The sequence below is a fragment of the Bubalus kerabau genome, chromosome 14 (genome assembly GCF_029407905.1).
Source record: "Bubalus kerabau isolate K-KA32 ecotype Philippines breed swamp buffalo chromosome 14, PCC_UOA_SB_1v2, whole genome shotgun sequence".
Taxonomy (NCBI): Eukaryota; Metazoa; Chordata; class Mammalia; order Artiodactyla; family Bovidae; genus Bubalus; species Bubalus kerabau.
In genome coordinates, this window is record NC_073637.1 from 69,916,179 (window position 1) to 69,934,477 (window position 18,299).

The 18,299-nt window shown below is 42.8% G+C and overlaps 1 protein-coding gene across 4 annotated transcripts in view; it reads right to left on the minus strand.

The window, feature by feature from the left end:
- Positions 1-18,299, minus strand: part of SDC2 (syndecan 2) — a 122,666-nt gene that overhangs the window by 77,090 nt on the left and 27,277 nt on the right. The window contains exon 1 of one of the 4 annotated variants that reach the window (XM_055546606.1): positions 1,677-1,715. The exons of the other annotated variants lie outside the window; for them this stretch is intronic. Coding sequence (XP_055402581.1) covers positions 1,677-1,700 — 24 coding nt within the window. The 5' untranslated portion in view covers positions 1,701-1,715. Of the gene's footprint in view, positions 1-1,676; positions 1,716-18,299 lie in introns of those variants that run through there. 4 annotated transcript variants of the gene reach the window in all.

The window sequence follows — 18,299 nt, forward strand, 5'->3', positions numbered from 1 at the left end:
TATCAATTTTCATGCACAAGAGAATCTGAGGCAGACCATTCCATTATATAATACAATTTTAAGGGACTAAAAGCAATGGCAAAAATACCTGTATTTGCTTAAGGGAAACTGAACTAACAACTTCAATCAATCCAACCTGAGCAGTAACATTTATTTGCAGCAAAGCTTTTTTTTTATTTTTACTATCTTTCATCTAAAATATTTAATAAACATTTGTCTTTAAAAAAGGACAATGTTTTCTGATATATTTTCATATCCATTTTGTTATTTTTAACACTATAAAGCAGATTTCCAGAAAGGGAAGCCCAATACATCACATAAGCTTTACATTCAACACAGCCTACAGGAAACAAGAGTTTGTGTTATGGCCAGGCCTCAAGACTAAACGTTCAGAAACCAATTAGGCTTGAAGTCAGGGGTCACTGTAAATAAAAAGATTTTAAAGACAAAGCTGACAGATATTTTTAAGTATATTAGCCCTTAAGGAATAGAAGAATGAACTTTTTCCCTCTAAATTATCCTTAAAATTCATGGCTAGGTTATAGGCCCACTACAAAATACTAGGCTCATTAAAATAGCATTTGACACCAGTACAAAATAAACAAAATATCCCAAAGCAAAAATCTTTCAGAAGAAAAGTTATTAGATTGACTTCCCTGAACACCTAAAACCACTGATTTCTAGGCAGTCTTTTTGATAACCACCTCATTACTGTCACAGAGAAAGGAGCCTTATAGAGGACTCCACTGCATGCGTTTATTTCTTAAATATATTGCTTCCAGAATTTATGGAGAACTTTGTGACAACTCTGAAATATCTGGATACTGTGAGGTCCTATAAAAACTTCAGGCTGGGCATCTCAAGCAGTCCAAGAAGCTTCTAGAATACAGGCAAGAGTTCAGACTCCAAGGGGTTTAAAATCAGGCTTTTTCTCTTATCTTAAAAAAAAAATTGAGAACTTCCAGAACCACCAGTCTTCTCTCTTACTCTGCACCATTTCTAAATTCTCCTGGTAAGGAAGAAACACTTAACTATCACAGTACAATCTTTTCAGTCCCCTCAAATCTATCATGATGTCATTAGAATGAACCAAGTTCCACCATTTTTCATAACAGTAGACGCCTATGAAGGTACCGCTAATGCGCCAATGTTAGCAGGCATGCTATCTGACATAACATGGACGATACCTTCGTTATTTTGTGAAGACAGACTGGCTGGCTGGTTGACTAGCTATTTTATTACAGTCTGCCACCGTCAGGTTGGACTGAAGATTCTGGTGTAAAATTCCCCAGTGAGGGACCTGAGGCTTGATGAGCTTTCCAAACAACAATGCCCAGACAGGTTTCCAGTGCTCTGGCCAACGACGCACCCTTTCTATAACTGAACAGAGGAAAAGCACACAGGAACCAATCCTAATCGGCTCCTGGAGGCCAGGATTTCCTCCCGACCTGGCACATTTTGTGTTTCTCAAGGTGCCCCCACTGACGGAGCACAAGCTCCATGAAGCTGGAACTGGGCCTAGGCCACTTGCTGCTGCAGCCCTGGCACCTACAGCCCTGCCAGGCACACACAAGGCACTCAGGAAATATGATGACCACCCACACCCGGAGGATACTCAACGGATCACAGAGCCACCAGTGAAACCCCGACCCTGGAGCATTCAGGCCATAACCAACCTTCACACGATTATTCTTATCCATAGCTGCGGCAACTCTAGTTCTGTCTTTCAGGAGAGAAGTAAAAGGGAAGAAACAAAAAGAAGAAAAAGAAAAGTTGGCGCAAGCCATTCTGTTTTCAAATTTCTCACCCGTAAATTAGATTCTTTGTAGGGTAAGTCCATGTCATCTGATGACTCGGTATTCCCCTTGGACATTTTCTTAAGTGCTCACAGTTGATGAACACAAATCATTCCTGTTTGGGTTTTCCATTTCAACCTCATGCCTTTGAGCTGCATGAAAAAGCCATTTCTACGTTTCATAAAACTGCCTAATGTAACGCTGAACTGCTAAATGACCATTTTTTTTAATATCATGTCAATCTCCCGAATCAAAGCGGATATGTATCTCCTGCCCTGACATCACAGAGCTTCCTATCAACTGTCAGATTCTCCTCTTAACCGTCAGGCATTTTCTTTTCAAGGCAGTCAAAACGCGGCCTCAGGAGGTACCTGGGAAGCCTCTCTTTTTCCTGTTGGTATTCTTAAAGCCAAAATATGCCACAGCAGTGTAACTGGTAACAGATATTCATAGGGTTGTCAGAGTCATAAATAAGAGATGCTCAGTCAAATTTGAATTTCACATAATGAATACTTTTTAGTATAAATATGTCCCACATAGTGCAAGGGGCAATACTCATGTTAAAAAAATTAGGTGTTTATCCGAAATTGTATTTTAACTGAGCATCCTGTATTTTATCTGGCAATCCTGTGGGTGAGGGGGTAGGACAGTGAGACAGCAAGAGGCACAGTGAGGCCAGAGACTGTGATGAAGGGACTGACAACTTGGGTGAAAAAACTACGGGGTTGAAGAAACTCAGTATGATGCTTAAAAGTTGGTGGGGGAAGAAGGCAGAGGACGAGGAGCTTGAGAACCATTAGCTGAAAGTCATCATGGAAAGACCACTGGTGAGAAACAGCCTTGGGCTACCACACAAGACTGCCCAAAGATGCAGGTAAAAAAATTAAAAAATGAAACCACAATTCTGGCAACAATGAACTCAGAAAAGACAAGGCACATTCATGGCAAACGGGCTACGTTCCAGGCACCTCGCTAGCCTCTTACTCTGCATCCCTGATAGCTCGTACACCTGTAGCAGTTGGCTTCCACCTGGAGGACTACCAGAGAAGGTGAAGGCACAGCCGGGATGTGCTCAGTCACATGTGGCCAGAAGCCAAAGCCAGCTTGTCTGAATTCAAAGCTCCAGCCCTTCCCCCGACACCGTCTGGAGGAACGCATGACTCAGAAAGTACCACGCTGAAGATACTGGTTAGCCACAAGTCTTAGGAAAGCCAAAAGCTGGGATCTTTATATCTCCTTCTTATTCCACGACAGTCTGCAAAATAATGACCAGAATTTAATATTAAATATGGGGGGAAATACATTTTCCCTATGTCCCAGAAGGCAGGCTTTCTTTATCTTTCTTCCAAAGAAGAAAGTCCAACAAAAACCCCCCTCAAAAGGAGCCTGTTGGAGGTACCTGGCAAGATTCACACTCCCTGGTGCTGCAAGAACTCAGTTAGGTGACTGCTATCTTTATAAAAGGTGTTAGTCTGAAACTGACAAAGTAGAATAGCTCTTACCCACATCTGAAGGCCTCACCTGCCCCTTACTCCAAGACAATCATTGTGGCAAATAATAACAGTAGCTAACATTTATTGTGGGCTTACTATGTGCCAGATGTTATTCTTGAGTCTTTGCATTTATAAAAAGTATTTAACCTGTGCCAAAAGTTTAGCAGACAGGTACTATGATTTCCCCACTGTATAGATGAGAAAAAGGAGACAGAGATTAAGATAGAGCTGTAAATGGTAGGTGATGCTGGTTTAGACTTACACATCTTGAGGTAATGATGGAACAGATCCATCTGATGTCACAACTCTAGCATGCCATAAACTGCCCTAAACTGGCACACAGAGTTTGTAGTTCAGTCATGGAACTGAAAACTAGATGCCTTGTTCCAATACCATCCTCACTGGCACACACGTGGACGTATGTAAGTCTGGATTAAGCCATGATGATACTAGAATCAGTGAGTCATACCATGGGGTGGAAGGAGAACTCAGAAGCTACCAGAACTGAATCATAAAACTACCCCAGAGAACCACAGCTACTTAGTATTCTTAAAGGGCTTAAATGTAAGGATGGAGGTTACGGCAGTTCATTGTGTTTATTAACATTTTGCATCTCCTTTTCCATCGTATTTTTATCTCTTGAATTTCAAAAGCAAGACAACTCCCAAACTTACAGCTTTTAAACACTGAGTACATTTTTGATTTGTGTAAATAAAATATTTTAAAATGGTTTTGGTGGTTTTTATATATACTGTGCCATTTCCAGTTTCGTAACTTTCATTTTACTGGTTTTTTTTAAACAACCTTTTATTCTTTGGATTGTTGAAAAGAAATATACGTATGATTTACTACTCTTAACCATATACTTCTCTTTTATATAATAAGGCAAAGAGATAATAAACCTTTTGGGAAAACATGCCCTGTAAAAGGTCTTTATGGTCCTTAACGATCCTGAAAAAGATCATTCTATGTAAAAGAGAAGCCATTTCAGACTCAGAAATGCTCCAATTCTATCTACTGTAACATCACTAATTCACTGTGTAACCTTGAACAAGCTGTTTTACCTCTCTAGGTCTCGATGAGTAAACACAGATGTCTCATTTGTAAAATGGGAGGGTTGGATTAGATCGCAGTTCCCCAACTGGCATGTGCTGGCCCAGCTGTGCAGGCTTCTGATGCCCCCCAGGCCCTCAGGGCATCTGTACAGAGCCCACACTGGAGGCCCCAGAACCACACCTCCAGCCAAAAGCAGCCATTTGCCTCCCCGCAGTGAGTGTATAAACCTTTTCAAAGTGTTCTATGAAGTGAAAATGACTGGGAAGCACTGGATTGGATGACCTCAAGGTCCCCACTAACTCTGACATCCTGTAAGTCTGAGCTACGGCCCATGGCCAACGACTAAGTGATGCCGTCAGCTGCAATGCAGAGCACGGTGCTGTATAATCAGGAAACACTCAACACGTTTGTTACAATGGCTCAGACTGCAGTGGCATCACTCGAAGAAAACAACATTAATATAAAAATCAAATATATAATTACAACGTCCTTTACTAGCGTTCCACCAATTGGAAATTTCTATTACTGAATACCTTAGTTTATTATCTCTGTTCAGAAGGTCAAGGCACCCTGTAAGACACTAAAGTGTTATATAAAAAGAAGGAATCAATATTTAGCACAGTTTTAATACATGCAGTATTATAGCATATTCTGACTTTTATGAGTCATTACTACATGCCCCAGTAGCCTCCCTATTAATCATTCTAAAATTTTGATGAAGAATTATAATGGCACTTTTCATGACCCTTGGGCCTGCCACCTCCAACATTTAGACAAAACAATCACAATTTTCAGAGAACTAAAATGTTTGGAGTCCATCAAAAATGCTTTTTTAAGAAGCCAGAGAAAATAGGGTTTAAACACCTTTAATGTCTATACTGTTTTTTCCTCAAAGTAAAGCAAAACCAACAAGAGGCGAAAAAAAAAAAGCCCACAATCTCTGGTGTCTGGTGTGGTTTAAACTATTAGGTCGGAAAGTTCCAGGCAACTCATTATCAGAAAGATGTAAATAAGTGGGAGGGAGCTGGGAGAGGAAAAAAAAAAAAATAATAATGACAAAGGACCTAGAAGGCCTGCTATAGAGAGGACAAGTTAAAAACAGAATCTCCATTGCTTAGCTGAGCGGGCACAAGGGACATCTAACTATATACACACTGGGGATCAAGAAGAACAAAGAAAGAAGAGTTACTCAGTTAATTCCAGGGATCTCAGGGAAGGCGGAAAGGGCAGAAAGCATTTGGGGAAGAAGATGACTTTTAGGGTAGGCGACCCTTGAATAAAGAGAAGGCTTCTAACTCCCTCAACAGCAGGCCTCTGCTCAAAGGTTATTCCTCACAGCATAAACCGGCCCAAGCAAGAAACCCTGGGATGAAAATCCCCCACGACATTTACATAAAGAGAAATGGGTCCCGGGTTTGGCACTTTATTTTTGTCAGAATCATACCACTGGCAGCCACAGCGGCCACCTGTACTCATGGAGTTTTGGAATATGACGATGGCTACAGGGAGAATTTGTTTTTAGTTGACTATTCTCATTTTAAACTTAACCCATTCCTAACACAGCAAATTTGAAAGACATAGATTATTATAAATAAGAGAAAAAAATTATCTGTAAGCCCACCACCAAAAACAATCACTGATAACATTCTGATGTATTTTCCTCTGTTCATTTTTAAACACACCACTGAATAGAGTCAAAAGGATGAGTGGTTCACCGTGATATCTGAAATTATCTTCTTCCCCACCTAGCTTTCACCTCTTGAATCTAAAAGTGGAACAACTTGCTTCATCCAGGTTTGATGCCGTTAAGTGTGATTTGGGGTAGTGTTTGCACAACCCACTGGGAGAAAGAGGTGGCTATTCTTGGCTTGAGGTGACGGACCTGTGGCCTCCACCACAGGCTCTGTTCAGTGGCCCCGAGGGCTCAGACACATCAGAATCTCAGCACAGCTATGCCACAGCATCCTAGCTGGGAAACTGTGAGTTAACTCAACTCTCCCATTTTACAGATGAGGATGTTAAGACCCAGAGAGCTAAAGCAGTGTGCTCCAAGTCACCCTGTGACTTACAATGTGAACAGCCCAGAAACTGGAGTCTAGGCTGACTTGTCTTTTACATATAATGCCTCATTATGGTCTTCTAGAATATTAAGGGTCACAAAATCCCTGTATAAGTCATGCTTTCCCTGATGGTTTATCTCTTTGCCCTATTTTATATGGAATAGTATATGCTTAAAAGCATTAAATTGTAGGTATCTCTCTTTTGGACAACTCAAAGGCCAAAGGGCCTTTGTTATTTAAAAAGCAACCACAAAACTAAGATGAAAAACCAAGGATATAAAACTAGAGGTTTTCACGTTTAAATAATTTATATTAGTCTTTAAATAGAAATACTCCCCCAGTATATATAAAATCCAAACCACTTAAAAATATCTAGACTTTTTTAAACTACATTTCTTTCCTGAAAGGATGTCTAAGCATATCCTAATGAGTACTGAGTATTTGCATTTTCTAAATCTTGCCTAATATGATGTTAGAAGAATGAATACTTGTTTGGGCTTGCATTTTTTGGTACTAGTGATCATTATTGGTCATTTGTTAATTCCTCGGTAAAAGTAATAATTTTATGTACTCAAGTTGAGCAACCACTGCTTCTTGCTTTCAGCCTTAAAAAGACACCCTTACTCAGAGATCAGATATCCTTCAATATTTTTTGGTTTAGGGTTTTAAAAATACACAACCCAATGCACAAGAATGGTATTTTGGTGATGACCTGAGGCAAAGATCTAAATAGGTTGTGTGGGTTTTTTTTTTTTTAAGTATCCAATTTCACAACCTCCTTCACCAGATAACCAGTACCTTCTCCCAAGGACTTACCATATAATTGTTATTCCACACACTTAAAATTTCTGAGAAGTGCTATTTTGTTTGGTTGTTTGTACATTTTTACACTCACGTCATCCACTTTTATTATTATAGCTTTACAGTAATTTTCAATCTCCAGTAATACGAGTCTCTCTCATTTATTTTCCAAATTAAAAAGATATATGCAAGTGTAGATACATGTGCACCTATACAAACATATATATTCTTCCAAATAAACTACAGGGTCAGTTGAAAACACTTTTTATCGAGTAGGTCTTTGAAGACTATATGCAAAGATACTTTAGCATCACGATTTTCTCCGTCCCTTAACATGAACTATTGCACTCCTATTCCAAACATCCAATGCCTTTTTCTTAGTGTACTGTACTGATGTGTCCCAAATATGCTGATTTTCGGCTCATTTGGAGACCAACTCAGAGCAGGTTTTAAAATTCCCCGGTTAAACCCAGCAGATCTAACTCCATCTGGTAGATCAATGATGCCCCCCGCCCACCACCACTGCCTTTCACCCCCAAACAGCCTGCAGGACTGCCCAAGGGGGTCCTCATATCCAACACAGTAGAAGGACCAGGTCAGAGGGCCCTGCGCCCTGGGAGCAAGGAGTATGGACTTCACTGGGGGCGACAGGGAACCACTGAGGGCACTTACTAGGAAGGAGAGTGCCATGATCAGATTTCTCTGTGAGAAGGACAAACATAGCCCTGAGAATTTGGTGGCTAGCTTAGGCAGAAAGCACCCAGCAGAGGCGGGAGGAGGGCGGTACCTCCCTGCGCACTGTTCCTGATAAGCAGTGACCTGGGCAACGCAGTGGGAAACAAAGACCAATCCTGGTGTTATTTATGGCATGGCAGCACTGCCTCCATTGCTATGAAGCTTGCATTCAAACACTCCAGAGGCAGAAATAAAGAAGCTCGAAACTTGTCCCCAGGCAGGGTCTCTCCCCACCTATGAATAGGCACATTGTCCCTCTTCCCCTTGGGGTACATTCGCTCAACCAGTACTTACTGAGCACCCATTATGGGTCAATCACAGCGCTAGCTGTAGAAATAAATCCTGGGTGCGTCCATGCCAAAAATCAACAGGAGTCATGGAAAACGAAGAGTGTGACCCTGACACGCGAACACAGAGCCAAGTATTAGGAACTGGAGCCACGCAGACATCAGAAAGACAGTTGCATGGAGCCATCACCTTCCAGAGGACACCTGCCTTTCTCCTCCAGGCTGGTGGCCAGCTCCCAACCTCCACCCCCTGCAGATCCTGGACCTTGTGAGTACCTTTCAAGCCTTCCTCACAGCTGTATCACCATCCCGGTTTTACGGGTGGGTCAACAGAGCCAAGTGAAACCCACAGTGACATGCAGGGGAATCAATATAGAATCCAATTCCGGATTCCCTGGCTTGACCATTTTGTCTTTGTGATGTACCCCAAGTTCTTAAAAGGCCCTTCGTACTCAAAAAGAAATGGGAAAGACCTTTCCTCACTTTTTGCTCAACTGTTTGCTCTCCTCCTCTCAATGGGGATGGCATTTCCACCAGTCTCCAGGTAGAATCTATCCACTGTTAATAGGAGACCATTCCCTTGGCACTCCTATAATCTAGAAAGAAGTTCCTCTCTCTCATAGCATTGAAAACAGGCTAGAGACATTTGCTCCACCTTTTTAATGCAAAGAAGGGAGTGAAGAAATTTCTGCATTTATTGGCCACACGAGGCAAAACGAGAAACACATATTGTTATGTAATAACAGGGTGGTTTCAGTCTGTACATCAGGCATGTAAACTTGTAACTTTTTTCTTTTGTCTCTGTAAAATGATTTTTGATGCTTCATTCTCTACAAAACTTCAAGTCTGCCATCCCTTTAAAGATTCCTATGTTTAAATCTTAAATCACAGATGATCAGTACGTATTTACTGAAATCTAATCGATTTAGACCTATTACAGAAATCGGTACAAAGCCACTTTGGCCAGGCCCAAATCACAGAGAAAAACTCCAAGGCAAACCACTACCAGTCAAGTCGAAGAGCCAAGACCATCTTTACCACTGGATGCTTTACTTTGGATCAAATGCTTAGTTTTTCTCAGCCTCTCCTCCAACCTCAAGGGGTGACTACTTTCCTCCCCTGTGAAACAAGGTCAATGACACCCACCCCACAGAGTTACTGTGATGAGTGATCTTGATAAGTTTGTAAAACTTAAAAAAGCTCTGTACATTGATAAGAGATATGCAAACATCCTGAGTCCTCCCCTCTGGAAGCACTGTGATGACCACCCTTTCAGTTACATGAGTTCCTTGTCTCATTCTGATTCTATTTATGGCCAAAGTAAGGCCAAATAATGCTTTTTTCCAGAGGAGACGGGGGGAATGCAACTATCAAGGGAAACCCCCAGAAATCAATAGAGACCTGGGAATCCAGTTTGTCGTAAGGCATGATCTTAGAGGAGGAGAGTTTCAACGCTTCTAAGCACTACCTTCTGTTTGAGTTCAGCAAACCTGCCTGGAGGGTTGACCAGCAGAGGAAGATTTTATCATAAGGAAGCTTTAAGGAGGAGGAAAAGACTAGAGCAACAGGGCCTGACTTTTAGCTCCTAGGGCAAGAACCTTGTCCCTACCTCCTAAGCGGCTCAGGGGTAATGCAGTCCCACCAGGACACAGGGGCAGGAGGGTGCAGCCTCCCTCTACTGGGAAGGGTGTTCTGACAAGGAATCTGTCCAGGGACCTAAGTCAACCATCCAGTGCTGCAGCAACAAGGCCGAGCAGTATTCACCAAGCACAGGTGGGAGGCTGAGCATGGGGAGGCTGCATCAACCCCAAGGTGAGAGGATGACCACGTCCAAGACAAAGCCACCTCCTGCCCTAGTGACCTCACACCCAAACCGGAAGTCCCACTACTTCCTGCCTCCAGATTGGCCAAAGATGAGACAGAGGGTGTCGTAGGGAGAAGGAGTGGGCAGCCACAAACATTTGGGAGCACTTGGGGAGACAGTGACATCCTGACTGGGATTCTCCTGAAGAAGCGAGAGCAGGTGTTCCAGCCACTTCTCTGGAGCAAGCAGAAACACAGAGTGCAATTTTATGTTTGTGACCCAACGCCTCCAGCACCCCCAACGCTCGTGTGGAAGCTCCAATGACCTGTTAAATTACGGCCTAAGTCTTGTCTCCCTCAAATTCTGATCCCATGAAAGACTGTAATAATTGGAAAGTCCTCAGTTGTCACATCTTTTCAAAATAAGAACCACCCACCACCCACGGAAGGGCGCATGACACTCCACTGTGTGCATGCTCAGTCGCTCAGTCGTGTCCCACTCTCTGTGACCCCATGGAGTGCAGCCCACCAGGCTCCCCTGTCCATGGGGATTCTCCAGGAAAGAACACTGGAGTGAGCTGTCTTTCCATGAGGTCCCATTAAACAGTCCAGGGAAGTCTTTGAGGTTTATTAGGTGTAACCACAGCCGTGCTCTAATGCCTACTGGAAAGGAGGAAGGGAAGGAAGATTTTTAAATATTACTGAGCACGTTGATAACAAGCCTTGCAGGCTTATGATTCCCAGCCACCCCCAAATCATTAACGGGGTGGGGGGGGGCAGTGTGGAGAGGGATGGAAATAAGCCAAAGACCCCCAGCCTCCTGCCCAAAGAGCCTTGCCAATGCTGCCCCATGCTTCCCCCAGCAACTTGTAGGAAGCCATAATGTCTACATCTGAAAAGAAACCAGAAGAGCTGGGACCCTAAACTGGAATAGCTAGCTAAAATTAGTTCTGATTGATTTTCATTACATCTTTCTAGCCAGATGTCAATGTGCATCAGAGGAAAAAGTATATACATGCATACACATATATACGTGTGTGTGTGTATATATATATATATTTATTTATCTCACATGTTCAGCAGATGTGGAGAGGAATCAAAGCAGAGCTGAAGGGAGCAGCAGTCAGCAAGTGGCAGCTCCCCCAAACCAAAGGTCAGCCACGGATAATGCCATCCCCAGAGTGATAAATGTGCACATTAGAAAGTTAAATTTCACGAAAAGAATGTCCAATAAAGCCATCAATTTTATTTTCGGTTCATCTGGCTGCAATTTCAGCCTCCGGTCACTGGGCTCCAGGAACACAGCAACCAGGCAGGCACCTGGACCCTCTTGGGGGTTGCGGGGGGGCAGGGGGGGGGCCTGGTCCCCGAACCACCGCGTTCCACACATACTTTCCCAAAGCGCACGGAAAGGGCTGCTCCCTCCTCCTTAGCTCACTGTCTGCACAACATTCCCTGCCCTTTGATGTGAAAGAAAAATCCGCTGCTTTACCACATTCCCTTCCACTGGGCTTTTTCTGAAAGAAGCCAGGACACCCCCACTCTTGGGGCCACACCAGCTTGCAGCCACCCTGCCTGTCGCAACACCTGGGGGAAGGATGACTAGCTGAGGGTTGGGGCGAGTTTACATTCACTAAATCCTGTTACCCCCGGTACTACTTAAGGGGAAAGAGATCGTTCACAGAATTCCCCACAATTATCCTTGCCAAAAAAAGCCCACCTCTTTTTTTTTTTTTGGCGGGGTGGGGTGGGGGGTTGGATTCTAATCCCACTTGGTTAAGAATCCCTCCATCCTTCTTAAAGTGACAGGATAATTTGCTATTAAATGCACATTTAAACCAACGTTTTATAACGTTGCTGCTGTTTTCAGTGAGTCTCCTCCCCCTTCCTACCAGGCATTTTGGGCTACAATAGCCATCCCACAGTCACCTCCTACTGAATAATTATACTAGTGGGCCAATTAAACTAATCACCTTGCCACATATTTTTATCCGGCTTACAGACGTAAATCTCCCCCAGAACGCCAAGAATGAAAGGCCCCTCTCCAACAGTACCTAGGACTCTGAGCACCACTCCTGGAAGAGGCCCAAGGCACCGGGAACAAGCTTAACTCCCAACCAAAATTACTAAGTCACATTTTCAAACATGATTGAGTGTGTGTGTGTGTTAGTCACTTGGTCGTGTCCGACTCTTTGTGACCCCATGGACTCTAGCCCACCAGGCTCCTCTGTCCATGGGATTTCCCAGGCAAGAATACTGGAATGGGTAGCCAGTTCCTTCCTCAGAGGATCTTCCCAACCCAGGGATCAAACCCAGGTCTCCCACATTGATGGCGGATTCTTTACCATCAGAGGCCCCGGGGAAGGGACATTCATGTGTATTCACCATAGATCCCTCTTTCTTCTTCAAGGAAACCTAGGATCTCCCGTTATTCTTCCCACACTGCTTCTACACTTCAAAAGCCTGAATTTCGTGTTAATTTGGTTTAGCTGGAGCAGCCAAACAACACCAAATCCTCTAAAAAGAGATTACAGAGAATGACAGTGAGATACAATGTGGGATTTTTAGCAGCTCAGAAATTCATTGTACACATTTTGGGAAGAAAAAAAATTTTAAGGGATTTCAAATTCAGAGGTTTATCATTGTAGTGTGGGGAGTTTGCCATGGAGGAACTGAATTAATAAGTCTTCGGAGAAATTTCTCCTGATGAATTACACAATCTTCTGATTCTGAAAGGAAGGACACATTTCCATTCAAAGGCCAAGTGACAAGCACTAAAAGGGAAAAATTCCAACCCCAGGCAAAGAGCAGCAGGTGGGAAAGACACTTCACTTGTGTGAAACTAATCCAGAAATAGACATATATATATATATATAAATACACCCTTCCCAGAGAAAGGAGGCGAAGAGGGTGACAGAGGATGAGATGGTTGGATGGCATCACAAACTCAATGGACACGGGTTTGAGCAAACTCTGGGGGATAGTAAAGGTCAAGGAAGGCTGGCGTGGGGTCACAAATCATAGGACACGACTTAGCGACTGAATAACAACAACCCAAAGAAAGTTCCCAGCTGAGGAATGTCACTTCTGGGCAAGCTGACAGTTCCGAGGTGGTACTTCCACAGAATTCATCTTACACCGCTGCTGAGTCACGTCAGTCGTGTTCGACTCTGTGCGACCCCATAGACGGCAGCCCACCAGGCTCCCCCGTCCCTGGGATTCTCCAGGCAAGAACACTGGCGCGGGCTGCCATCATCTTACACTACACATCCACAAACTGCCCATTTTGCTCTAAAGATCCAATTAGATAGATTAGTAACTATCTCAAATAAAGATCATAGATCCTTAAGCTACTTCCCCTCTCTTATGAGTATAAATAGCTCTTCAAAAAGTTTTATAATATATCATAAACTGAACAATTGCCTACAGAGAAAATCACTTGAGTTGCCTCCTTTGATATCATTACAGCGTAAGACTAGCATTAAGACAATGTATCCCAACGGGACAAAGAGCCTCTGCTATCAATTAAGGGAAACAAAGGAGGAAAGGGCTCCTGACCTTTGGATAAACTTCTTTTTCCAAAGAACCCAAAACTCTGTCTTTGGTGAAGAACAAGGAAAATAATATATAGCGTCTTCTTGTGCCCTAACTTTTCTCCAAGTCAGAGGGGGAGAAAAAAAATCAGGTAACTGCTTTAAAAATTCACACTTGCAGGCAACAGGTACTTCAAAAGCTTGTCAATCAATAAACCGACACAGGCCTGTCCTAATTAGGCCACTAAATAAAAGGCATTCCTAAGGCATAGCTCTAAAAGAAGACTCTCACATTCGCCCGTTTGAGATATGCTCCAGATCACCCATCGCTCCTTTTCTTTTCAGCTACAGATGTCACCAAAATCCTAGAAAGATAATTAAGTGCAAAGAAACACATCCCAGGGTATCTCAGGGTATCCTAAATATAAGTCTTTTTCTCTTAGGTTTCACAGAAAGGATGGTGGGGTGTAGAAAAGGATACTCAGCTCAGATTCAATATAACCTTAAAAGGAGAATAAAAATTCCACTATTAAAAAGTATAAAAATAGGCTGCAAATCCGCTTGGCATGTTAGTGAATAAGATCGTTCTGATTTTTCTCTCTCGTTTAATCAAAACCCTTTTAGGTCAACAATGCTACCCGGTGCCGTTATACCAAACAAAACTCTACCAGCTCAGTCCTTTAACCGGGCAAGAAGAGAAAGGATCCACATTTTAGTAATATCCCTGGATTTCAGTATTATTTTCTGTAAGAAATTATCTTCCCAAACTTCAAAAGGAAGAAAACTTCATCTTATTTCAACCACAGAGCAGGGAAAATTCTCACTTCCCAACACAAATGTAAAACAACCAACCACTCGTTCCTCTCCAAGAACTCTAGGCAGCTATCTTCTCTGACAAAGTCTTTTGTTACCTGGTCAGCCTTAGGCTCAAGGATCCCACATGCATTCCTCAACTCAGATAGTGGAAGCCCACCTACCTTCTCCAGACTGGAGGTCATAAATCCTCAGAGGCTGTAGCCCGGCTCCAGATACCACAATCATTGAATAAAAGAGTTCCTTACACAAACATCCTTCCTAGTTTTCAGAACCATCTTTCTAGATTCAATTTTTCCCTCCCAACACCTCTCCAATATGCCTGGTTCTACCTTTAAAAACCGATTCATTTGAAAAGACCTTGATGATGGGAAAGATTGAAGGCAGGAGAAGGGGATGACAGAGGATGAGATGGTTGGATGGCATCACCGACTCAGTGGACATGAGTTTGAGTAAACTCCGGGAGCTAGTGATGGACAGGGAGGCCTGGCATGCTGCAGTTCACGGGGTTGCAAGGAGTTGGACACAACTGAGCAACTGAACTGAACTGAACTGACCTTTAAAAATCTTACGCAGAATTTACTGGAATAATCTATTTACTGGTCCACTTATTTACACACTGAGGAAACTCCACTGCTTGAAAAAAAAATCTGAATATGCCTGGTCAGCTCCTAACTCCAAATGCTCTTTCAATGTTTCTTCTCTTTCGGCTCAATTTTCAAAAATATACAATGCGTTATTTATATGGGAGTGAGAACCCCATCTTTAAAGCATGTGATCCTATACAAAGCGGGGCTGGGGGGTGCGGTGGTGAGGGTTGGGGGGTAGGAGGGCGGCGAGGAGACCTGGATTTCAGTTCTGACTAGTTCTTTCTGGTTAAGTCACTTAACTTCCCCAAGCCTCTGCTCCTTCATCTGTAAAATGAGAGGGTCTTAAAAGGCACTTACAAGTTCCAAACTTCTGCACTCAAGTTTCCTTCCTAGACTGTTCTCTCAAATCCAGTCTTCAAAAGCTCCACGTTCTTTTAACCTCCATATTGTTTTGGCTTTTGCCCTTGGGTGTCCAGGGGAAGAGCCTTTTGTTTAAAGAGAGGCCTGAGATTCCCCAGGGGCCGGAGGGTTAAGGCAGGTCTCCCGGAGCAGGATGTGCATAATCAAACTCAGACAGCAGCTGCTGAGTTGGAGATAATCCTAAAAGGACTGCTTCAGACCTCCTCTTTCTCTCCCAGTAAAACTGCCTGGCACCAGGCCTGTTCCGGCTGTTTGAACCTTATGTTTTTAGCACATTGCAAACAACATCTTCTGTGGATTCAACTCTCAAAATGCCAATGGATTTTTCTGTTTTGCTTTTTCAAGCTGGCTCTCCAGAAGCAAATACTTAGAAGACATAAGCACATGCAGTGTCCGCACGCTGATCACCTACAAATAGGTTGTGATGAAAAAAAAGAGTCTTCGAGGGGTAGGGATGTAAAGGCTCCTTATTCAGGAGATTAATGCTGTCCCTCTGTTCACTCTGACAATTTTTCATGAGCTAGCAAAAGTGAATAAAATGACAAAAATCACCCACTTAGAAATTGCTGCATTTGGGGATCTCACACTAATTCCCAATACTGACCTGGTATTTCCACAAGGTCACAACCTCTCCCACGGCTCTCTGACTTGTTCCACTTCACTTTCACGGCCCTCTGAAATGAAAACTAATTCCAATTTGCCTTCCTGGAAGTACAATGTGAATAACAACCTAGCTTCATAAAATGGGTTTTATTTGTAGATTCAAGGGAGCTTTCTTACAATGTGTACTTTTAAAAGCAAAAAAGGTTGTCATCACAAAGTTATCTTGGCAGGATTCTTGTATCAACTCTACCTGGCAAACGCCGTCTTATTCCAGGAAGTCTTGTGGGAAAAGCAAAGAGGATGTGCTAGGAGAAATCACTTAGTTCCAGAACACAAGAGTGGGCTGCCTCAGCCAAACCAGGGGTCAGCGTGAATTATGAGAAGCTATAAATTTGTTCATGTAATTAATGTTCTACTACTAACTTCTAAAAATAACCAAAATTAGGATTTACATTTCTTTCACATATGCAATGTCAATTTAAGATTTTCTTCACCCCAAGGTATCCAAGGTGAAAGAGGTATCTTTTAACAATCTGATATAATTACACATTCTCATACGAAAACTCTTTTGTTGTTGCTTTAAAATTTCTCAGAATACTGCTTTCATTGAAATCACTGTTCAAGAATACATGTGTTTTTAATACTTATTCTCTTTCTCTTTCCCCCCTCTTTTTTTAGCTGTGCCATGCAGCATGTGGGATCTTAGTTCCCTGACCAGGGATTGAACCCACATTCTCTGTAGTGGAAATGCAGAATTGACCACTGGACAGCCAGGGAAATCCATACTTACTCGCTTATAAATATTTATCACTTAGAAAAATTTCCCTAAGATGGAGTCATGGAGAGTGAATGCCTCCAGAAACTTGTCTTAATACTCTGGAATTTGAAAACTTGACAAAAAGCAAGGTGGGAGGAATAAATAACTTATAAAATCAGCTTTATGATTACTTCTACTATCTAGGGAATTGGAAGCATTCTTTTCATCCCAAGGAAGTAATAAGTGTCAACCACACTGACGTTTGGCCTCCATTCACAAGCATGTAATTCAAACTCACTTTTTCCTCTCCTAACAAGGCTCCCATCTCCATCAAGTGGCCATGGGGGGCCACACCCGAGGCCGAAACTCCCCAGATATGCTTGATCCAGGCTCATGGTGCCTGCTGCACCTGCTCAAGTAGTAAGGATGTCTGGAGTGCAGGCTGGTTTTGCGTGTGTGCTTTTAGGTGGAAGACATGAAAATCAAACCATGGAAATCATTGTAACAAATTAGCGAGACAAGGCAGACACGCATACTTCCTGACTGAAAACTAGGATGGAACCCCTCCAAACGTTCCCACTGGAAAACGCTGCCAGACTTCAGATCAAAAAACTTTAGTGGATTAAAACTAACAACTTGAGAGGTGAACCGTATTGTTCCTAATTATTATTACCACTATATTCATGCACCAGCTGTGAACAATTAAAAGCCTGTATCTCTCAAATTCCCATGAACCCAAGAACAAAAGTTAGACATTTCTGAAAGAAGTTTCAGCTATTTATCTGCAAGATAACTGCTCTCAAGGTAAGGCCATCTTCCTAACTATTACCACAAGGCAGAAGCCCCCAGTGTCACAGCAAAGTTTTGTTTCTTACTCTTTCTATGCCACATATTTTATCGTTAAACATTAAAATAACCAAGAAATATCCTGAGAGCACGTGACTAGGGTTTTCATACCATTAAACGAAGAGCACTGATCACTTCAATCCCCCTTCTTATGTGCTTCCTAGCCTCTTCTCACCAGAATTACCAATAAAATATGAGATCAGTTCAGTTCAGTCGCTCAGTCATGTCTGACTCTTTGCGACACCATGAATCGCAGCACGCCAGGCCTCCCTGTCCATCACCAACTCCCAGAGTTCACTCAAACTCACGTCCATCGAGTCGGTAATGCCATCCAGCCATCTCATCCTCTGTCGTCCCCTTCTCCTCCTGACCTCAATGCCTCCCAGCATCAGAGTCTTTTCCAATGAGTCAACTCTTTCCATGAGGTGGCCAAAGTACTGGAGTTTCAGCTTTAGCATCATTCCTTCCAAAGAAATCCCAGGGCTGATCTCCTTTAGAATGGACTGGTTGGATCTCCTTGCAGTCCAAGGGACTCTCAAGAGTCTTCTCCAACACCACAGTTCAAAAGCATCAATTCTTTGGCGCTCAGCCTTCTTCACAGTCCAACTCTCACATCCATACATGACCACTGGAAAAACCATAGCCTTGACTAGACGGACCTTTGTTGGCAAAGTAATGTCTCTGCTTTTCAATATGCTATCTAGGT